Here is a 24,305-nt window from a genome sequence, read left to right as displayed (position 1 = left end):
TCAGAACATGTCAACAATGTTGTTGACAATGTTGTTGATCAGATCAGATCAGATCAGATCAGATCAGATCAGATCGTGTTTCATAAAACACACAATGTCAATGAGCTTAGAGTCTCCCCTCGGTGAGGCGTCTTTCCAATATTACGGCCCTCGCCTCTGGAACCACCTGAGGAGGAGCTCAGGGCTGCAGAGAACGTTCATGTTTTTAAGAGCAGGCTCAAGACCCAGCTTTTTAGCTTAGCTTTTAACTGACATTTATTTATTTAGTCCTAATATATAAAATATATATATGGGAGGTTGTGCCAGGCGTATTGTTTTAAATGTTGTAATCTGTAAAGCACTTTGTAATACCTTTCGGTATGAAAAGCGCTTTATAAATAAAGTTTGATTGATTTATTTCAAACGAGCCACAGCATGTGTCCATAGCTATAACATAGAGTATACTGTGGTGCTACAAATATCATGAAAAATGGTGTGGATTGTTGACACTCTAAACAAGTTTCAAATCGATATCACTAAATAATTGTTTTTCCACTATTCACCTGCAGTGTCTCGCCTGAAGTAGCTAATATGCGTCAGTTTCTAAAAGAATCTTTTACCCTTTTCATTAGTACTTTTCTGTTTAATTTGTTTGTGATATTACTATTATTAAGCTCTGACCCTTTCCTTTGTGGATCAGTAAGGTTTATTTGTAGAGCTTATATTGTGTTTCTGTGGCAGGAGCGCAGCCACAAGTCGTACCGGCCGCTGACCGTGCTGACCTTCAGGCTGAACTACCTGTGCAGCGAGCTCAGCGCCGCCTCCTACCACCTCCTGAACGTCCTGCTGCACGCGCTGGTGTGTGTGCTGTTCCTGCGCGTCTGCCGCCTCTTCCTGGACCACAGACACAGTTTAGTGGCTGCGCTGCTCTTCGCCGTGCACCCCATCCACACCGAGGCGGTAAGTCTGGCCTTTACAGAAACACTTCAGGACGGATTTATTACAGGCAAACGGATTCATGAAGCTGTGTTTATAAACCTTTTCTCTAAGTCGCACAATTCAAGATAGACTGAGACACTAGAGACTGAGACTTTAGACACGTTTAAAACAACTTTAAAGCTTGGTGCCTAATTTTTCTAAACCTTTTACAGCTGGATATTCCTCCTGTGATAACGCTGGATTAGTTACAATGAAAGAAACCAGGCTGGTTTTCGTAAGAAACATTTTAGAAATCTGGCATGCTAATGAGGGCCAGCCTTTGATTGACAGGTTGTTAGCATTAGAGCTAATGGCGCAGCTACGACCAAACTACACTTCACGCAAGGACTGAGTCTACAGTGAAGATCCCGCCCATATGCCCTTATTAGGAACATGCTCCGTCAGAGCAGGGGCGGAGGAGTCTGTAAATCCACCATAATTTCCCTTGGAAAGGGAAGCTTCACCATGAGAGATATGCCTAAAATGCGTTCATTCCCACCTCCTTCATAAGAAACTAGGGCCAGTATTTGGTTTTGAAAAATGTTTTAGTCTGCTGCTGCACGCCTCATATTTTCCCGTCGTTGCCGAGTTGTTGATTTGTATCCATTAGGGGTGTCCATGGTTAAAGCAGTAAAAGCATTTCGCTCGGTTAAAGGGGCCAGATGCATGTTGGTCATGTTTATACTCACTACTGCCATCTCAGGTCTTATGTGTAACTGCAGATTCTATATTAAGCTCGTGCATGACGGCACTTCAGACCCGAAGTAACAGCTTTCTGAGTGACAGTGCAGGATTTTTGTTCTCATTCTACACATTAGGACATGGCTGGAACATGTAGGGGGAGGAAAATACTTAGTTTTAACAATTTTAAACTCTGTATAGTCCCTTTAAAATACTTGTTATACATTTTTGCACCACCAGAGACAGCCAGAGCGCTCCCAGACATTTGTCCACGAGAAGTAGTCATCGTGCGTGAATAGGTAGTTTTCGATATGAAGCGAGAGCTCTTTACAACCGAGAATCACGGATCAAAATGCAAGTATTGCAGTGCTTAGATATACTTCAAATACAAGTCTTCGTTCTGCCATCTCAACAGCGACACCCGGGCATCACTGTAAGCTACAGGCACAAAACTCACCTTTCTCGTTAGTGTTAAAAAGTGGTGGACGCATAAATGACTGTTTCTCTGCACAATGTTTCAGAAAAAGCGGGCTAAATGACTGCAAGTAAAATAAATTTATCCACTCTATGTGAACGCAAAAGTCAGTAACCCGAGAAGCGCCGCATCATTTCTTCCCGATGTTGTCATTGGTGGAAAAGCTCCCTGTGTCTCCTCGAAGGCCCTTCCTTTACCCAATTAGCGCTTGTAAATAATCCCCCTGAAGTGAATTTGTCCCTGAAGCGCAGATGCTCGTCTCGAATCTACACAAGAAAGTCAATGGAGACAATTAGCCTCACAAATCGCCGCGGCCTGTCCGATGGTCCGCGCCTCCTAATCTGTGCAGAAGATCGTCTGTGAGTGCAGCGTTTGTGTCGCGGACTCCGCCTCGCCGCCCTGAAAGGCTCTCTCCGTGATAACCGCACAATGGCGTCCTCTGTGCGCTCGGAGTTGGTTATCTGCGCCGCGTTTTCAATAGAAGCTGGTCGCTCTGTTTCCAGTGCGGCTCCGGTAAATACAAACTATTTGGAAACGGCCGCTTCAAAAGGGAAGGAGTGAGTTGAATGTGAAGCAGGCGGTTAATCTATGAAACCGGTTAAACAGTATTACTGATTTAATTGATAATGAGTTTATAATATTTATGTGAAGATGCTGAAAATCTGCATAAATAGCGAGTATAGTCAACTCTACTCAACTATGCACATTTTCGGCATCTTCACATAAATATTATAAACTCATTATCAATTAAAGGAATAGGCCACCGTTTCTACCTGAGCTTAGACGAGTTCATGTGTACCTGTCTGGTCTTCACGCGTGTCCTCAGTCACGTAAACACAGCGCAGTCGGCGTTAGCATTTAGCCTCTCCTCCTCTATAGCTCCAAACCAGGTGAAGATAGAAGCTACCAAGCTCTTCCACGTTTTCCCATTAATATCATCACTTTACTGTGCAGACGCCGAACTACTCCTGGTATTATTACGCCTTACAATATAGTTCCCCTTTTTATCCGCTTAGAAAATCCACATTGTTTAACCTCTTAACTCTCACCTGAACGGATCCCATTTTCTCCAGTTTGGCTTTACCCTAATCAAAAAGATTCTTGGGGGAAAAAAGCACAAAAGCAGCTACAGAAAATGAGAAAACAAGGATGTAAACGCGACAAAGATGTGACAAAAATGTGACAAAAACTCAACCCAAGAGTGACAAAAATTCAACAAAAACGCAACAAAAACGCAACAAAAAAATTACAAAAATTTAACAAAAACGCAACAAAAAGTTACAAAAATTCAACAAAAATGTCACAAAAAAATGACAAAAATTCAACAAAAATGTGACAGAAATGGAAAAAAAGAAAAGAAAAAAAAAACATAAAGGTGAGACAACACAGCAACAACTGGGTCTTAGCTTTCAAATGAGGCGTTACACAGGCCTATATAATAGCCAAAGAGGACAGAATGCATTTGGTTTAGGCAGGTGGTAAGAGGTTAATTTTGTGTAATTATACTTTATTGTGTAACACTTCACATAACCGTAAAAATAGAGGAAACGTGGAAGAGCTTGGTAGCTTCTATCTTCACCTGGTTTGGAGCTATAGAGGAGAGAGGGAGAGGCTAAATGCAAACGCCGTCTGTGTTTACGTGACTGAGGACACGCGTGAAGACCAGACAGGTACACATGAACTCGTCTAAGCTCAGGTAAGAACATATCTCAGTATGTAAAAACAGTGGCCTGCTCCTTTAAGACTATATTTTATGTGGTTTTTCGATTCCTGTCGTGTCAACTTTGCCTGTGACTGGATCGATCTACAAAGGCGCTACTTTCACACGGTTTTGAGTTACCCTCGGGCAAAGCTGTTAAAGGGATATTTCAGGATTTTTGACATAGGGCATCATTTCCCAGTTATCCAGAGTGTTGCTGATTCCTGGATATTTTTTTTGTAATTCATGCAGTTCTTATATTTGAAGAGTTTCCTGGCGCTAGGCTAGTGCTAGGCTAGTGCATTTCTATGGTATCAGCTAGCCTGCATTAAAAACAGTGTGACCCGCTCCACAGAGCACCTGAGGCAAATCCCTTATAACACCAGACTAACCATAAATTCACTAGTGTGACGTTTAGGTTTCGTCTTTGTTTCGTGGTGAAGGGTTATTTCGAGAGGGAACTGCCCCAAACCGGAAAACGAATCGGTGATAAATTACTATCTAATTTTGCCACCTCCAAATCCTCGCTTTCTGAGAGATAAACCCATGAGCAACGACGTCCCATTTCTGGAAAAAAAACACGCGCCTGAGACCACAAGAACGCAGCGTAACTGAGCGTTGGAAAGATCAAAACCAGTTTGGGTCGAGCCGTGTGGACCTTAAAAGACGGATTATGCAGCATTACTCAACCAGGAAAGAGTCCAAACATGTCTCCAGGCCTGTTTCTCATCAGCCACAACATTAGGACACAGTTAATAGCTTAGAAGAAGTCAGTTTAACAGATTATTAGCTCTTTAAAGTCCGCCTGAAGTAACATAAGCCCCAAATGTAGCCTGTCTTCTTCCTGAACCTCTTTGATGATCCTGACCCCTGACTCCAGTTTGCAGTCATTAAACAGAGGTCCGCTTCCATGTGTTCTCCTCGGTTATCGTCGGGCTTCGTTCTGCACACGTGACTGCGTTTATGCGTCTTGATCTCACTCGGTTTCCGTCGGGACTGTCCCGCTGTGGAGCTGTGGGGATACATTAGTCCCAATTGCACTAAATTGAGTCTGTACTAGAACAGTTTAAGCGTCAGACAGGTGCAGAGCAGATGTGGGAGCAGGAATAAAACAATTCCACTGTGAATTTCTGTTCAAAACTCTTTGGAACCTCCTTGAAGCAAGACTTGGACTGTCCCATTACATTACAGACAATCCTTGTGTGGTTTTGCCTTTGTCTTCTTTGAACCATTTATTTCTGGTCCACCTGTCAATCGAGTGCAAACAGAACTGCTATAAGACGAGGCGAGGTCCTGGAATAAAAACACTGCACTCACTCTTGTCCGTGTTTAAAACAACACGCCTGGCACAACCTCCCATATATATATTTTATATATTAGGATTAAATAAATAGATTAGTCAGTTAAAAGCTAAACTAAAGGAGCCTGCTCTTAAAAACACGTTCTCTGCAGCCCTGAGCTCCTCCTCAGGTGGTTCTAGAGGCGAGGGCCGTAATATTGAGTCTTTTTGTTGACTGTAGGAATAACTAGGAGGCCCCTGCCGGAGGAGCGAAGGGGCCGTGAAGGTTCGTAAGGTAAAAGCAGTTCTGAATGATAAGGACCAAGACCATTAAGACATTTAAAAACCATTAAAAGAACTTTAAAATCGATCCTGAAACACACGGGGAGCCAATACAGCGATTCTAAAACCGGTGTAATGTGGTCCCGCCTCCTGGTCTTCGTCAGGACACGAGCTGCTGAAGTTTGTAAAAGTTGTAAACCTGAGATCCTCTTTTTGGGAAGACCAGAAAGCAGGGCATTACAGTAGTGGATACGACTGGTGATAAAAGCATGCATGAGCGTCTCCGTGTTGGCCCGAGAGAGAATGGGGCGACTCTGGCTATGTTCTTTAGATGGTAAAAACCTGTCTTTGTGATATTCTTAATGTGTGGAGTAAAAGTCAGCTCAGAGTCAAAGATCACACCCAGGTTCTTCACCTGTGAGGAAGGATTAATAGACGATGACTGTAGTTTGGGTAAAAGTCTCTCTCTCTGGCCCTCAGGGCCGATCCGATGATTAACATTTCAGTTTTGTCCTGGTTAAGCTGGAGAAAGTTTTCTGCCATCCGGGATTTGATTGTAAAATGCAGTTAAAAAGTGCATCCTTTGGCCTGGTGTCATCAGGAGACATGGAGATGTATAACTGTGTATCATCAGCATAACTGTGAAAGTGACTCCGTGTCTCCTGATGACATCACCAAGAGGGAGCATATACAGGTTAAAGCGCTGGGCCTAAAATTGAACCCCGGGGCGATCGGCCAAGCGCCTTCATATCTGTATCGAACCTCAAAAAATGTATGTGGCCACACCACCTTTGCTCTGCCCAATCCCGTCAGACCTTGGAAGCTCAGCAGGGAAGGGCCTGGCAGGACTTGGATGGGAGACCGTTTGGGAAACACCAGGAAGCCTAGCGAATGTAGTGAGTGAGTGAGTGGTTGGTGGTGGTCGGAGGGGCCGATGGCGCAGACTGGTTGCCTCGCTACCCGTCAGTCTACCCCAGGGCAGCTGTGGCTACAGTAGTAGCTTGCCACCACAGAGTATGGAGTGAACGAATAATACAATGTAAAGCGTCTTTGAGTGTCCAGAAAAGCACTGTATAAAACCAATGCATTATTATTATTGTTATAAAAATCCATCACTCCACACTCGGTGGTGGTGAGAGTAGCCTCAGCTGCCCTGGGGTAGACTGACAGAAGCGCGGCTGTCAATCTGCGCCATCGATCCATCTCACCACCACCAACCACTCACTTAAACATACACCCTATTGTACATGTTTTAAGCATTTGTGTTAAAATAAGACTAAATTAAGACCAAAATGAGCAAAACCACCACTGAAACTGAACTCTGGTGCTTTTATTTTCCCATATGTGTTTGTGTTATACTATATTGTGTCACCCAATGATGCGATAACTATAACTTGGTGACATGTTGTGCTGCTGTAACGTTGCCTCCCCCGTCTGCTCAGGTCAGACTGAACAATCCTCTTCCTTCCTCTCCACTTCCACTTCTGTATTTACACTCTGTCTCTTTGAAATCCCTTTGTTTGCTCCGACATATTTATCCCGTCCTCTCTATTGTTGCTATTTTTAAAGATCAAGTGTGTCCTTGGTAAAGTTCCCAGGGCCATTCCTGTTAACAGATGGTGCAGTTCGTCCACTCGGGGGCGCTCTTCTGTCACTCAAAGCTGTCAGTGCAGAGATGGGAGGGTGTGACTGTGCACAGAGTCAGAGTGGAAGTCCACAACCAGGGATTTGTCAAAGATTTGTATTGACTAGTCATTGAGCGTTCATCCTTTTTTGAGCTAAATGATATTCATCTAATATTCTGGTGTTAAGACAGAGGTGGTGAAAGGACTTGATTTTATTTATTTATATAAAAGTACTCATGCTCCTGGTCAAATATTTCTTATGTTTACTGTGTGTGAGTGTATGTGACCATTGTGATATCTGTATATATATATATTATGATCACAAAAGTCACCTACTGCCGATATGTTTTTGGTCATTTACCACCGATTAGAAAAAATCTCTTTCTCCCGTGCGCCCTCCGTAGATTGTTATTGAGGGGTTGTATATAATACACGTGTATAAAATATAGGAGGGGTATCATTCTGGATGCTCAGCTACTTCTGGGCAGGAATGTTTTTATTATAGTTATTCTGTACAGCACTTTGTTATGCACCTGTGTATTTCTTTTCTTAATTTAAGGATCCTCATTAGTCTTTACCAAAGCAAAGACTCCCTACCTACTCTTCCTCCTGGGTCCATAAAGTCTGATTGCTAAAAGTTATTTTAAAGTTATTTTAAAGGAAGGCACTGAAGTATGTGTGTGTGTGTGTGTGTGTGTGTGTCCCCAAACAGAGCGCATGTGTGTCATCATCACTAACCACTAAACCCGACCCTAAGCAGTTTTAAGTCCTCCCTTAAAACCCACCTCTTTACACAGGCTTTTTAATATGTTCAACTGTTTCTCCATTGTATTTTTGTTAAAATTTGATTTTGACGTAAAGTTTATTATGCCTTGTTTGTATTTGTATTAATAGTTTTTATCATCTGTTTGTGTTGTGAAGCACTTTGGGCAGCCGTGGTTGTTGTAATTATGCTATAGAAATAAAGTTGACCTTGACCTAAACTGAAGGCTGCAGATACTCAACACCTGCAACGTTACATCTTCCACAAACTCATGATATTTTGTCCTACATTTCTTGACACTGGAGATAAACTCCTCCAGACAATATAATATAGTGCTTCTAGTACCTAGACATTCCCACAATTACTAGGATGACATTCTCGACTGAAATGTGTAATTAAATACAATAACCGTCTCTCTCCTCAGGTGACGGGTGTGGTCGGGCGTGCGGAGCTCCTCTCCTCCATCTTCCTCCTGGCTGCGTTTCTGTGCTACACCAAGTCCACCAGCCCTCAGCGCTCCATCGGTGCGTTCATGACCTCAGGAGCCGAAAGTGTGGTGCTATGAATATTAGGCATGCACCGATACCGATACCAGTATCGGGCCGATATCACATGATTGTCCTCATACTCGTACTCATTCATAAGGTCCCGATACCAGAAACAGATACCACCTAACAACAAACTAGAGAATAGTTTATATTCCACATAGAGCTGACTTTATTACAGACGACACTCCCTAAATCAGAGTCTGAGCTGGATTTAACCAGAGCTAAACGTTGTGTTTGCAACATACAGGCTAATGTTGCTAACTAGCCGCTAACTCACAGCTAACAGTTCTGGCGATTCTTACGCCGTTTTATGCCCAGGGGCTTATTCATCTGAAAAACTAACCCTGCGACTAAAAAGTCCTCAGAAAATCCAAAATAAAGAGATTCAGCATGTTTGTATTGAGCCAAAATGAGCTGCAGCAAAACAATGAAAATGTAGGTACTGGATAAGTTACTATAAACACACGAGAAAATCTACACGGAGCTGAAGTAAAGGAGAAAAGAGACCATTTATCTGCAGTAATAAGTAACATCTCAATACTATTGTTAAATACAAATACATAAATGATTTAAGCACAAGCATTGAGGAGCTTTTGCACATGGGCTGTTCTGTTTATGATGGACAGAGCAATAAAAATCAAAAATAATATTGAATGAAAAATAAAATGGCATCCGTTCAATTCTGATATAACTTCTCTTAAAGGAACAGGCCACTGTTTTTCCATACTGTGATATGTTCTTACCTCCGCTTAGACGAGTTGATACGTACCTGTTTGGTCTTGAAAGAGCCTGGTCGCTTCTAACTTCGGACTTTGGAGCTATGGGAATATGCTGGGAGAGGTGCTAACAACTGAGCGCACACACAAAGACCAGACAGGTACACATCAACTCGTCTAAGCTCATGTAAGTGCATCCCAAGTGAATATAAGCTGACTTGTGCCCAGGTAACTTTTGATTCCCATGCTTTAACCCTGTGGTTCTGTCTCCAGTGTGGACGCCCATCGCGCTGACGGTGGTGCTGGTTGCCGTGGCGACTCTATGTAAAGAGCAGGGCATCACCGTGGTGGGAATCTGCTGCGTGTACGAGGTCTTCGTGGCCCAGGGCGTGAGTACTGTCCTGTTTGGAATGTTGTTACGCCGCCTCCTCCTCCTCCGCTCGTCTCTGACCCGTTTCCTCCGCTGGTCCCTCAGTTCACGCTGCCGCTGCTGCTGGACACGGTGAGGCACCTGGTTCTGGGGAAAGACGGCTTCCCGTTGGCGCTGCTGCAGACGCTGCTGAAGCTCATGGTCCTGGTCATCAGCACGCTCCTCCTGGTCATCGTCAGAGTGCAGGTCATACAGTCCCAGCTGCCCGTGTTCACCAGGTACTAAACGCCAGCGGGACTTTACTCTGACAGAGGGTTTAGATGGGTCACTAACTGCGTTTCCATCACTGGACTAAAATGCGCATTTCGAAGTTGCGCATAATTTACGAGTGATGGAAACACCAAATTTCGCATTTAAACTCTTAATTCGCATAAAAAGTTTATCCGCTCGCTTGAGGTGTTTTTTGATTTGTGCGCATAACTGTTGATGCGTATTTTGCGAGATGGAAACGCAGTTTGTCGAATAAATGTCATGAAGCGAATAAACAGACGCTGGTGCTAGCGTCGTTTCCATGGTAACATGGCTGCTTATGCAGGGTTTAACGCGCCTTAATGGGATTCTTAACAAAACGCATCAGTTCGTGACATGACACGATTCACCCTCTGTTCGTGGAGTTCGCAGCGGAGCGCGTCCTTTCGTGATGAGGAGTGGCGCTTCGTAATTCAGCGTGAGGGCATTCGTACAGCATTCGTACAGCATTCGTACAGCATTCGTTGAGCAGAATCACTGTTTTCACGCACACAATTGATGGAAACACACGCTACGCCGAAAAGTACTTTTTCGGACCTGCAGCAGCAAAAGGAAAGTCACACACACTCGGCCAGTCCGCGCTCCAGGCCCGCGACAGCACCTGCTGCCGCCGCTCCTCAGGTGCCGGCTTTTCCTCCTCCTGCGGTCGTTCCTCCTGATGTTTGGGAGCCAGTTCCTGCCACCCCTATTGCCCCCCCGCTGGAGAACCCCACTGTTGTATATTTGTCACGATTTCCCCGCGTTTGTGGGGAAAAAGGGACAGTAAGAAGTGCGCCTTTCCCGCGGTCCCTGAATGCATCTCCCACGCTGCCTCCACTGACCAAAACAACAGCGCGTGGTTCCAGCAGCTACACCATGGAGAAGTTAAGGCTTATTTACAACCTTAGACACGTAAAGCAAGCGGCGATGGGCGCGGGGCAGGTGGAGACAGGCCCGTTTTTGTGGATTATAAAGTGTTTCCAAATGGAGCTGAGACTGACCAGACGAGTGAGAATCATGGATAAAGAGGTTTAAGAGCAACAAGTTCTCCGACGGATCCCCAGAAGATCGAGTGCACAGTGAGTGTAGTGTTTTTTATGCTTATTCTGTGGAGTAAAGTCAGCCCAAGTCGTGCAGCTATTGAGCCCAACGAGTCAGGGAGAGCACGGCGGAGCGAGACGTCCCTGCTCCGCTTCCAACCCGGTGTGCGCGGCAGCGATCTTGTCCACATTCGCCCAATTCTTGACAGATTTTTGACAGAACGCGACAATTCCCAATAACACGCAGCAGCACGCAGCAGTGCGGGACGCATATTCGTGACCGTGCGCAATAATTCGTGCCATTAGGCTAATCGTAACACGCAGTAACAGGTCGCAACAGTTCGTGGCGGCGCGTGAAACCTCTGCCCCCAAATCACTCACATTCGTGATCCTCGGCCACGAATGTGGATTCGTGGCATTCGTGACTTGTCGCCGTTATGTGTAAACCCAGCATAAGAAGGACAGGTTTGTGTGGACAGAGGATGAGATTGCGGCCCGGTCTCCATCTTTGGCTCTGGTTTGCCATAGTTACAACAGTGCCGTTATTCGCTAGAACAGCTTGATGGAAACACGTAAAATTCGCATCTGTTATACGCTTTGCTTTAGCGCATTTTGAAAAGATTCGCATTTTGTTTGATGGAAACGCAGTTACTGAGAAGGTTAGCGCCCCCTTTAGGTGAAACAAGCTCTCGTCCATTGAAATGAATGGACAGAGATCATCTGTGAACTTCTAATTTACGTCTGAAATAAGAAAAGGCAAGGGAAGTGATGTGTGTCTTGCTTTTGTAACGTTTTCATTTTACAATTATAATTTAGCTGCAGCTTTTAGAGAGAAATGTACTCGTTATACGTTATTGTCCATGGTTCATTCAACACAAGCCAGTCTGCTGCTGCTATAACGAGGCTAATGTGCATTTTATCTCTGAATCATATATTTGGCCTAATATTAAGCACGTTTAATGACATAGTTTAATGGTGCGACAGTGGCGCAGTTGGTAGAGCGGGTTTTCTCTGGTCGGAAGGTCGGGGGGTTCGAATGCCACTTTACTGTCGTTGTGTCCTTGGGCAAGACACTTCACCCTCCTTGCCTCCAGTGTCTGTGAACGTTGTTTTATTAATGAGTGTGAATGTGTGACAGGTTCCTTGCTGTAAAGCGCTTTGGGCCCAATGAAGGAGGCTTCCCGTGAGGTCTTAAAATGTCCTAAAAAGGTCTTAAATTGGAGTTGCCTGGCCTGCCATTCTGTTCAAAAGGCTCGCAGCCAATCATTTCACGATTTTACCCACATCGGTTCAATCACGCACCAAGAGACGGAAGCCGTCACCACCACGCACTCTTCTCAGATTCAGATTCATTCAGATTCAGATTCATTTTATTGGCCATTTGCAGTTTGAAAAACCACATTGGAAAAAAGTGTGCAAAGAGCTCAAAGTGCGATATGTAAAACACGTAAAAAGACACAATATAAAAAACAGAACAAACAAACAATGCCACATTAAAAGCCTAAGGGCAAAATACTGTACAATAAAAGTCCACACAGATAAATAAATAGAAGTGCCTTGTTTAAAGTGATCACAGCTTGAGGAAAGAAACCGTTACTATGTCGATCAGTAGAACATATGATGGAGCGATACCTTCTCCCTGAAGGAAGCATCTCAAACATTAAAGATGGCGGTGCGGCGACCGATGCTGTTTTCATCAAAGGAGGTTTTTGGAAAGGCTTCCTGCCTCTTGTTGCTGCGACGTATCTAACGTTGCTCTGATTGGTTGATGTCGTCTGTCAATCACGCCCACCGGGAAACCGTTGAGATCATGCCGCTCCCAGACTATATGACTTTGAAATATCTATGAGGGTTGTGTTTTTAAGACCTGCTCTAATTAATAACACTTAGTTCATGTAAAATGAGTCAAGGGTTAGACGGGCAAGCAGCTGGAAACAGCTGTTTACAGAGCAGCTAACACTGTTAGCCATGATAGCATCGCCGCGAAACGGCACATCGGGTTCGCTGCATCCTTAGCATCGTGCTATTCAAGAGTCTGATGGATTCTTTCTGCTGTTTAATTGGATTTTTGTTATTCATATAGAATGGTATCTAATGCACACATGAATAATCTGTATAAAATTGCAAATTAAGGCGATATATAAAAGAAAATGCCTCCATCTCTCCCTAATACTTATGTCCTTAACCATTTGTTAATTGGTGAAGTTTTTTTAAATTGACATTAAAATGGTTTAGTCATCCTTATGAGCTTATGGTCTTAAATGATGTACTTGTAGGTCTTTAAAAGGTCTTAAATTTCTCATTGCAAACTGCACTGTCATGGTAGAAAAGTGTTATATAAGGTTGGACCATTTACCATAACACAAAATGTAAAGTGCTGTGTAGCTGTTTTGTGCATGATAAAAAGGCCTCCGAAGCCAAGTATTCAAAGTATTGTGATACTTGATAAAGTTCATTGAATTGGACGCTGTGACTTTCCCTCTGTTGTGTTAGCTCGGCCGCTCTTCCTTCCGAGTTTGTCCTCTGAATTTGAACCGTTCTGGTTCTAACTGCGGTGTTTTCGTGAGAATTTGAGCCAAGCACATTCCTGACGTTGCTCGACTGATCTGATCAAACATTAGGCATTGAAACCCACAAAGATAGGACTGTTTTTGCCTAATTTGCCGAGATGAAAGGTTTGAATGACACGGAAATCACTAAACCACCTTCACCATCCGAAACACGAAGAAAGCATTGCATTAAACGATCAGGATTTTTAGATTCCCTGCCCTCAGAAGTCCTCCTCTTTGATGAAGCCTGCCAGTAACACTTACCAAATGGTGAGAAAGGCCTGTGGTTTTTGGCTCAAACCTCTTGAAAAATGTTTTGCCGATTTCTTGCCGTTCCAATAGAAATAAAAAGTTACATGGACGAATAAATCATCTGTGACCCGAGATCTAGACTCTAGATGTGTTGACACATTTTTATTTCATTTTAATGTTGTCAAAGATAAAACAGTGAAGTCTCTGTTGAAAGAACATACTTTCTTTTTACGATGACTATTGTGCAATATTAAGGCATTTGTAAATACTAGAACATCTCTTCATTTGTCACTCATTTATAAGAATAGTGATTATCTTTATTGTTCAGCCAATTAATAAGTTAAGACTATTATAAACGGCCTAAACTTCCTTTCCTCTACTTAACCTGACCTGTCCCTGAGTTGAACCAGACTTGCACTTAAACCGTGCAAAAAGAACTGGATTTGAACATTGTCAGACCTAAGGCCTGTCTCACATCCTCATGAAGATCCAGATTATAGCTTTAGCCTCAGCGTGTTTATTATTGACTCTGGGAACCACCAGGAGTCCCTTAAGTTCTCAGGGAGGAGTAGTATTAGACGATGCATTACTAACTAGTAGTGATGGCCAAAAAACTCGGCACTCCGGAGCTCGTATCGCTCTTCCTGAAGCAGATTCTTTGAAACACTGCGTCTTTCAGTAACACCTGGTCACGTGACTGTCTCGAAAACTGCTTCATTCTGTGAGTTGTGTATCGTGTCTTAAAGCGGGTCATCTGCTCAGAGCGTCTCACTGAGCTGCCTTTAGCGGCGAGGCGCTAAACCACGGATGTTTCCTCGTCCATATAGTCATGTAAATCATTAGTCATAGTGGCTGTGAGCCAGAATACATTTTGTGTTTCCTCATTGATTGATTGGTTTTCATGTTCTTTATTATTATTCCTCTTCCATCTTTTTCCCGATTTTCTAGAGCTTTCAGCACCTTCATGCTTTGTGCAATTTATGCAAGTTATGCATCAAAACGTTCCGCATGTTGAGGAGAAGGGTGCTATTACTTTTGGGACTTCTGCAATTTACGGTTTTTCCGCAATCGGCCAAAATGTCGGAGATTTTTCCCATTGACTTATAATGGGGCTGCCGCAAATCCATGCTTTTCTGCACTTTTTTCTGCATTTTCTGCAATTTCTGCACTTTGTGCATGTTCAGCTTATGCAACTTGTGGGTTTTGAGAAAAAAATGGCCTTCTGCAGTTTTCCAGTTTTTTTTATACGAGAGTTTGAAATTTTTGCATTGGTGTGTATGGGGGAATCCAGCCAATGGGGAGACTCCAGGCCTTTCAGCCATTTGTGCAGCTTCTGCCAATCAAGCACTGAGGCCATTTCAACAGTTTGACCTGTTTATGGAATATAAAGGTTTATGCAATATTAACAATTTATGCAAATTAACCACTTTATGCATTTTAAACCGTTTATGCATTTTAAGAGTTTATGCCATTTAGGATTTATGAATTTTAAAGAGTTTATGCAATTTACATAATTTGTGCAAATTAACCCATTCATGCATTTTACCACTTTATGCAGTTTATACAGTTTATGCAACATGACATTTTATGCATTTTACCACTTTATGCAAATTAGATTATGCAAATTAAGCAATTTCTGCAATTTCTGCATTTGCTTCCCGCAATTCCGCAGTCAATCGCAATGGCGCAGCCATTGCATTTCTAGTTCTTTACAAAGTCCTGCTTTTGAACAGATACTAAAGCAGGCGTGGAGCTGATCAGGCGAGGGAAACGTAAGGAGCGCCATTTACAGCAAATAGTGCCAAAATTAGCTCTGACTGAATGAAATATAAAGATCGTGCATTGATGTCCTGCCTTTAGCAGCAGAGCCGCAGGTGACTGAGGCCCCGCCCACTGGAGCTCCGCCCACACACCCACGTTACAAAGAAAATGACCCTAATTTATCAGCCTATGATTGATTTGATCAAACATCAATATCAGACTGTAAATAATAAAACTGTCTGTTTGAAACTTCTCTTCCACATGATTGTGTTGGTGCTTCAGTCGTGTTTATGAAAAGTCGCGATAATAAAGTTTGTCCACAAGAGGTCAGTGTTAAAACAGAATGAAGCAGCTCAGAGACTTAGAAGCTACTACACTTTTTTGCAGGAAAGCCTCAAAGTGTCACAAGGCTTCACTCGACCATCACTACTAACTAGGTTTGGGCGATGACCCCTTCATTTACAGGTGACGATGTTCACAGTGAATCATCGTGATGGACGATGATATCGGGGATATCTCTTTGAGAAAAAGGCTACGAGAACAGACGAAATGACGGTTTATTTCATTCATTACTGGAAATCTATGTTGCAAAACGCGCTCCAAATCACAAGCGATCTAAACGCACCCGCATCAGATGAAAGCTTCGGTGAAACCAGGGTGCAGTCGCAGAGAAATTAGTCTCGGACATAGCGCGGGAAAAAGTCAGACCCGAGACGAGCGGTTGGCGATCGGGGAGAAAAGCGTGAGGCGGTGCGGTATTAGTTATATTTGTTATTTAATTCACAGTGCAATCCCTGCAAAGTTTTTACTTGGCCTACAGAAGATCAGTGCGTGTTTCTGACAGGAGGGGGCGTGGCATCACAATGGCGTTTATCGTAACAACCCGAGAAGTAATGACAGTTTGTTACATAACGTCATGTTGTTTCAATGCGGTTTAACAAGGCCTCTTGGGGTTAGTCTTAGTCTTTTGGAGAAGATGTATTTTCATTATTAAAAAACACGTATTAGTCTTTTTATATATATATTTCAATTACACCACAATAGGCATTAGCAGAAATGTCATTGAGAACATGACTTTCCCGACAGCAGCTGCTCTCCTCATCCTCTGATCATTGTTTTTCGAGATCTTTTATTAACAGCGCCGTCTGGTTAGTGATTTACGAGTCGGGTCATAAAATTCTCCTTTGATCGCTGGTTAGGACGGGTAAAAAAATGCCGGTCACCACCACTCATTGCGCCGTACACGCATTAATTTTTAATGGTTACAGGGTGAGCCGGGTCATCACTGGTCTGATATTTGCTCATCAACATGCTTTCTGTGTTCATACATGACCGAGTTTCACTGGGGAAAAACACACAGAGCAATCTCTCTCTACATGTGGAGAAGACAAAAGAGACTGCTGTGGACTTTCGAAGAGCGCAGGTCCAGCATGCTCCTCTAACAATCAGCGGTGCTGCAGTGGAGAGGGTGACCAGCACTAAGCTCCTGGGTGTGCACATCATAGAGAAGCTCTTCTGGACCATGCACACTACATCACTGGTCAAGAAAAGTCATCAGCATCTCTACTTTCTCCGCAAGTTGAGAAGAGCCAGAGTCCCAGCCTCCGTTATATCCAACTTCTACAGAGGGACTATAGAGAGCATCCTGACCAGCTCCATCACTGTGAGGTTCTTCTACAGAAGGACTATAGAGAGCATCCTGACCAGCTCCATCACTGTGTGGTTCTTCTACAGAAGGACTATAGAGAGCATCCTGACCAGCTCCATCACTGTGTGGTTCTTCTACAGAAGGACTATAGAGAGCATCCTGACCAGCTCCATCACTGTGTGGTTCTTCTACAGAAGGACTATAGAGAGCATCCTGACCAGCTCCATCACTGTGTGGTTCTTCTACAGAAGGACTATAGAGAGCATCCTGACCAGCTCCATCACTGTGTCGTTCTTCTACAGAGGGACTTTAGAGAGCATCCTGACCTGCTCCATCACTGTGTGTCACGGCGCCAGCACTGCCTCCTGCTGAAGGAGCCTCCAGCGCATCGTGAGAGCAGCGGAGAAGATCTGCGGCGCTTCTCTCCCCCCGTCTCACCCGCAAAGCCGTCAGAATCGCAGAGACCCTTCGCACCATCACACAGTCTCTTCAAGGTTCTGCCTTCAGGGAGGAGACTGCGGAATCTACGGGTCAGTTCCAGTCGACTGAGGAACAGTTTCGTACACAGGGCCATCGGGAAGCTGAACTCGGTAAGACGAAGGAGATGGTGATCGACTTCACGAGGAAGCCACTACCGCACACACCGCTGAACATCCAGGGGGAGGACATTGAGGAGGTGGACAGTTTCAAGTACCTGGGTGTTCACCTCAACAATAAACTGGACTGGTCCCACAACACCAACTCCCTGTACAAGAAGGGCCAAAGTCGCCTTCACCTTCTGAGGAGACAGGTCGTTCGGAGTGAGCAGGCCTCTGCTCAGGACTTTTTATGACTCTGTGGTGGCCTCTGCTCTCCACTACACTGCCGTGTGCTGGGCCCCGGGCAGCACAGAGCGGGACAAGAACAGACTGAACAAGCTGGTCAGGAGGGCCAGCTCCGTCCTGGGCTGCCCCCTGGACTCTGTGGAGGAGGTGAGGGACAGGAGGGTGTTAGCCAAGCTCACCTCCATCATGGACAACACCTCCCACCCACTGCACAGGACTGTAGAAGAGCTGAGCAGCTCTCTCAGTGGCAGACTGAGACACCCTCAGTGCAGGAAGGAGCGCTACCGCAAAGCCTTCATCCCCACTGCTGTCAGACTGTACAATAAGACTGAAGTAACGCCGACTGTAACAAGTGAATTTCTCCTTTGTGAGATCAATAAAGGTTTATCTTATCTTATCTTATCTTATTTAAAAGGTGCATCAATGTAACGATATTGTCATAGTCTAACAGAAACAACTCTGCTGCCCTGGCTCTCGTGCTGGGTGCTGCTCGGGCGGCTGTTTGCCCCCCAAAAAAGCGATGACCCGAGGCACAAACCAGCGCTATAGACCATCAACAAATAGTCGAGAAAGTCAGTCGAGGCCGGGTTCTTTTCGCACGCTGACCTGAGGACACCGCAGCACAAAGTTCTTTGCATGCCGTTCAGGTTTGTCATGAGATCAGACGATATAGTGAGATTCTTTGTGTAAAGACGCCTCACGCTCCTTAACGTGTTTTATTACTTTGCGAAATGTGACGGAACTTGAGTCACCTCTTCTACTGTCAAACACTTTCTCTGTGACGTCCAGGCCGGTTTCCCTCTATCCTGTGGCTGAGCTGAAACATTTGGTTCTGTCAGATCGGGACCTGAGCCAGTGTACAGTGTTTTCATTTAAAGACTCATTCTGCTGACCCTCGGGCTCAACAATTAATGTCAACGGAAAACGAATGGTTGTAGTTTGCAGAAAATAGAGACAGAAATGATCAGTTACAGACATTGCTTTAGGAAAATAAGAGGTACAGTCTGATAAAAGCTACTTGTTGCTGGATAAAGTAAATAGGACGATTCTTTCCTGTTGTGAAGTGGAAATTACAAGTACTTTTGTGTTGTAGCAAAGTGAAGCTCTTTTTTTTTTTTTTTTTCCAAATCATCAGTCTGTTAATCTTTGCAGCACATTTTTGAGGCCGTGCTGTTTTGGGGATTTAGCTGTAGAGTGCCAACAATCCAGACCATTTGTCATGATATTTGTAGCACCACAGTGTATTCTGTGTTATAGCTATGGACACATGCTATGGCTCCTTTGAAAGGTGAGACTCTAAGCTTTGATTTTTTTTTTCAGAGTTATTGCGTGTTTTATGAAACACTCTCCCTTCTGATTAACTCCCCTCTCCTCTACAGGCACTAATGTTATGTGAAGAAGCAAATGCCTAAATGTCTCAGTTTCAACAACAACATTGTTGACTCATTTTTTATGGCGTGTTTATTTAAACAGCCTGCTTCGCATTGAAGACTTTAACAGGATGTTTCTCAGTCGTCCTTGGACCGATTTCAACCATTTAAAAACTCTGAGAAACGTTAAAATCTCAACTTTAGATACGTGTTTCACTTCAGCCAAAACCCTTTTCAGTCATTGTTTCAGTGTTTTCATGTTTTGTAGTCAATCGTGTCTGTGTGAAGATAATGACTAAACTAAACTAAACTAAACTAAACTAAACTAAACTAAACTAAACTAAACTAAACTAAACTAAACTAAACTAAACTAAACTAAACTAAACTAAACTAAACTAAACTAAACTAAACTAAACTAAACTAAACTAAACTAAACTAAACTAAACTAAACTAAACTAAACTAAACTAAACGATCTTTCCATGTGAAGCCGCTCTGCTTTGACAAACGCGTTTCAGAGAGCGAGAGAGAAGTGTCGGCTTTACAGCGAACTAACACCACGCCCCCTCAGACTAACACCACGCCCCCTCGAACTAACACCACGCCCCCTCGGACTAACACCACGCCCCCTCGAACTAACACCACGCCCCCTCAGACTAACACCACGCCCCCTCGAACTAACACCACGCCCCCTCAGACTAACACCACGCCCCCTCGGACTAACACCACGCCCCCTCAGACTAACACCACGCCCCCTCGAACTAACACCACGCCCCCTCGGACTAACACCACGCCCCCTCGAACTAACACCACGCCCCCTCAGACTAACACCACGCCCCCTCGAACTAACACCACGCCCCCTCAGACTAACACCACGCCCCCTCGGACTAACACCACGCCCCCTCGGACTAACACCACGCCCCCTCGGACTAACACCACGCCCCCTCGGACTAACACCACGCCCCCTCGGACTAACACCACGCCCCCTCGGACTAACACCACGCCCCCTCGGACTAACACCACGCCCCCTCGGACTAACACCACGCCCCCTCAGACTAACACCACACCCACTAAAAAAAGAAGAAAAGAAACGCAATAACATTGTAGGAAATGTCTAGATTGTGACTCTTCACAATTATTTGATTGTCTTTTATTTCACTTCTGTTTATCACAGAGCTACCAAAACCACACATAAGGTGTGTTAGTGTCTAGTTTCGTAATTAAAAAAACCCGCAAAAATACGTTTTTCTGTTTTTGGCCCTCAATGTGTTACTTTACATTGCTTTGTCACTCAAGTTATTGACGACAAAAGATCAAGAAAAAAATAATCCATCCATCCATTTTCTTCCGCTTTATCCGGGGCCGGGTCGCTCCTTTCGACGTGAAGGAGCAGCGACTCTACTCCGAGCTCCTTCCCTATATTTTCTTTTTTCAGTGCTACGACAAAGGCGCATTACCTTTACTGACGTACTGGTCAGAAAAACAACAAAAAGGATCCATCTCCGATATTTGTCATGCCACTATTGGTTGTTTTCAGGTTCTAGAATGTGATGATGTCCCAGTGGGGGGAGGAACCAGTTTATCCCATTAACTACATTACACTTGCAAGTCATATCTATCTAAAAAGAAAATGTATGAATTACAAAAATGATCATTAATATCGGTCACTGGGTCCATGATCTCTCTGTGCAAGACCAAACATTTCCTCAAGAACAAAATAATTTTACCTCTGTATATTATTATAGGGCTTTAGAACAGTGATGTGACCTGAAACCCAGCATTTATCTCCGGAAGTGATGGAGACGTCCTGTTTTGCATTGGAAAGAGCTCAGTCAGAGCCTTTTAAATGAGCCCCCCACACACAACTTCCTCGGCCTCAGGGGAAATGAGAAACATTGCTTTGTTAATCGGTCGCAAGTTTGTACATGTATTGCAGACTTTTGCTTGTAAATTTGGGACCAATGGAGCACCGGGTGTCCAAGCTTCTTTCCATCAAGGGCCTTTATTAGCTCACATGGATAATAAACCAGTCACTGTTGCTCCAATAAATATCAAAACGACATCAGCCTGAGAAAAACCCATAACGACCTTTTGTCTCTTTACCTCTTTCCTTTCTAGTCGCCCTGAAACATCTCTATTGTCTGAATCAGATTCCTCCGAGACGGTGATAAAATGCCACAGCGTTAGCTTTGGATATGCTAATCTGCTCCGCGCTAATCCCGAGACGACTCCGGATTGTCTGCATCTGACGACACAACAGTTTTTAAACCAGGATCAGCGCTTTGTTCTCGTTTTTAGACGATGCTCCTCAGATCTGAAGAGGACGGATAGATTTTTAACTTGTGAAGTAAAAATGAGGGGATTAAGGAGGTTGTTTTGGCTCGAAGTCGGGTCTGGCCTTATCTTGGATATCACTCGGAGCATTTGGAGTCACTTAGTCAGCGGTGCAGGGCGGTCAGAAGGGACGAAGCGAGAAATGACTGTGGGAAAAGTCACTTTAATACTGTATGTTCACCTTGAGGCCTTTACAAAGCAAGAAGGAGCCTTTTGAACTTATATTTAAAAGGCAAATCAAATCAATGATACATAGATGATTAATCAAAAAGGCATCATCACCCTCTTACCCCCCGCCTTAGCTGAGCACATTTTGGTTTGAAAGACCCACAAAACTGATAGTAACACCTTTGTCTCTTTGTGACTGCGTTTCACAGTTTTGAAGCATTTTGTCATGTTTTTGTATTTTTTTTTGTTTTTACTGTAACTTTTTTCATCACTTTTTTGTTTCTTTTTCCACATTTTTTCTTGCTTTTTTGTCACTTTTTTGTTGCATTTTTGTCACATTTTTCTTGCTTTTTTGTCACTTTTTTGTTGCATTTTTGTCACTTTTTCGTCACTTTTTTGTTGCATTTTTGTCACTTTTTCGTCACTTTTTTGTTGCATTATTGTCACTTTTTTGTCACTTTTTCAGCACTTTTTTGTTGCTTTTTTTGTCACTTTTTTGTTGCATTTTCGTCACTTTTTCATCACTTTTTTGTCGCTTTTTCGTCACTTTTTTCTTGCTTTTTTGTCACTTTTTTGTTGTGTTTTTGTCACTTTTTCATCACTTTTTTGTTGCATTTTTGTCACTTTTTTGTCACTTTTCTGTTGCATTGTCGTTTTCATCCCTCTTTAGTCATATTTTTTGTCGCTTTTCCATTGTGTTATTGTTTCTGTCGCTCTTTTGCTGCATTTCCATCCTCGTTTTCTCTCCATGTTGACACTTTTTTCAAGAAGCTTTTAGATTTGGGTAAAGCTCAGGTGGGGGTTAAGAGGTTAAAGAAGTTCTTTCATTTGTCTTACGCATGAGGGCTGCTCTGGGACACATTATCAGATAAATCAAACCGTTTTGATTCGTCAGAGTCTGGGGCTAGTTTAGTTTTTAAATACGCTGGTTACTACTGGAAAAAATCTGCCTTTGCCGCTCAAAATTCAATAAATCAGGAATTCGATTTTTAAAAACCACTCTGAACTCTGAAGAAGCTACAGAAGTGGAGATGTTAATGTGAGAGTGGAATGAAATCCAGGCCTAAGGTTTTGTAACTTCTGCACAGGCAGAACTCTGCTGTTTTCAGAAGCTGAAGTGAAATAAGGGTTAAAGCAGTGGTTCCGCACCTTTTTACCCTGAACCGCTGGGTGAAGGTTTACTTTATTGTCCCCTTAGTTGTCCTTTGCATTTTGACCCATCCTTCGTTGCCGTACAGCGCAGGACTTAACATTTCTAAACTTCGTCTAGTCCCTTTAAAGGGAGAGTTTGGTCTGTTTTTTACTCTGGCATTAAAGCAGAACAAAGTAACTGGTGCCCCTAGAGGCCATAAGCGCCACTGCAGGTGTCGTAGCAAGTTGTGGTTTTTTACTCATTAATTGTCCATGAGAGTTAATCCTACGCTGACAGAAAAGACAAAGGGACAGAGGGATATTGTTCATCTAGTTACACAATGGAGATCATTTTATTCACTCAAACTTGGCTGTAAATACTGTTTAAGTGGCGCTAGCCCACAGTTAGCTTTACCCGTTAGCCTGTTAGCTTCTTCTTCGGGATTCCAATAGTGTGTATTGGAAAGGTGCAATTGTGGTTTTCTGGTCAGAGACACCAGGGGGAGATGAAAGACCCCCCAATCATCACATTAAACTAGGGCCTGACCGATGTATCGGCCGGCCAATATTTGGATATTTTCAATATCGGCTATCGGACAAAATTCTGTCGATAAAAAGGCCGATATCTCCAGGACCGAAAGTGATAGAGACTTCCGGTTTTCAGCACCGGAAAGAGCTTTAAAACTCACAACTTCCTCGGCCTCAGGGGAGCGGAGAAACAGTTTTTAAACTTGTGCGTATAATTTCGTAACCATAAGAGATACAGATTTCCTTTTTTTGTTTTGTTTTTTTGGAATCTGCTGATTTTTGTCTTTCAAACAAGCTCCCTTTCAAGTTCCTACTAAACATAAATACTCTGCTGTCACAGTCCACACATTTAGAAGCTTCATGCACAGGGTTATGAACAGTTCAAATATATCAGTGATGCAAACCGGCATCAGCCTATCAAAATACCTGATAATTGTTTAGTTTAGTTTAGTTACATTACATTACATTAAAAAGATGTCTGCACCGGATCTAGCACTGTGCTAATTTGTGTAAAACAAATGTATGTTTTCACCTGCTGTGTCTCGCTTTAAGGGTCTGGTGTTTACAGCTCCGGAACAGATGCCTGAGCCCAAACGTTCAGCATCGTAAAAAACATATACTACCACAGCTCACTATATGTTTGTTTTCATCAGAATCCTATGGACTTTTACAGCTCCTCTTCCTCCTGTTCAAGCTCCTCTTCCTCCTGTTCAAGCTCCTCTTTCTCCTGTTAAAGCTCCTCTTCCTCCTGTTCAAGCTCTTCTTCCTCCTGTTAAAGCTCAGATAAAGCGATGCGGAGGCGGGACCACTCCCTGGCTTTGTTTCTTTGGAACCGAAACACAGCACACGCTCTGATGGATTCTGTAGGTTTCTGCCTCGAGTGGAATGTGGTCATATTAAAGGCAATTCCAAACAACGCAGCTCTTTTTACGAGGGATTTGTTTTCAAAAACGCTCGTTCAACGTTTATTATTGGGCTTTAAACTAACTGGGCTGCCGTGTGTTTAGGAAGCGAGTTCT

At 43.6% G+C, this 24,305-nt stretch overlaps 1 protein-coding gene across 1 annotated transcript in view; it reads left to right on the top strand.

Moving 5' to 3' along the window:
* Positions 1 to 24,305, top strand: part of tmtc3 (transmembrane O-mannosyltransferase targeting cadherins 3) — a 67,646-nt gene that overhangs the window by 3,611 nt on the left and 39,730 nt on the right. Inside the window, exons 3-6 of the mRNA XM_079560405.1 lie at positions 721 to 939; positions 8,186 to 8,285; positions 9,299 to 9,414; positions 9,501 to 9,673. Of these exons, the coding sequence (XP_079416531.1) occupies positions 721 to 939; positions 8,186 to 8,285; positions 9,299 to 9,414; positions 9,501 to 9,673 (608 nt within the window). The remainder of the gene's footprint in view (positions 1 to 720; positions 940 to 8,185; positions 8,286 to 9,298; positions 9,415 to 9,500; positions 9,674 to 24,305) is intronic.

The sequence above is a fragment of the Gobius niger genome (assembly GCF_951799975.1).
Source record: "Gobius niger genome assembly, chromosome: 7".
NCBI classification, from domain to species: domain Eukaryota; kingdom Metazoa; phylum Chordata; class Actinopteri; order Gobiiformes; family Gobiidae; genus Gobius; species Gobius niger.
Note: the sequence above shows the minus strand (reverse complement) of the source record. Positions and strands in the feature narration are given on the sequence as shown.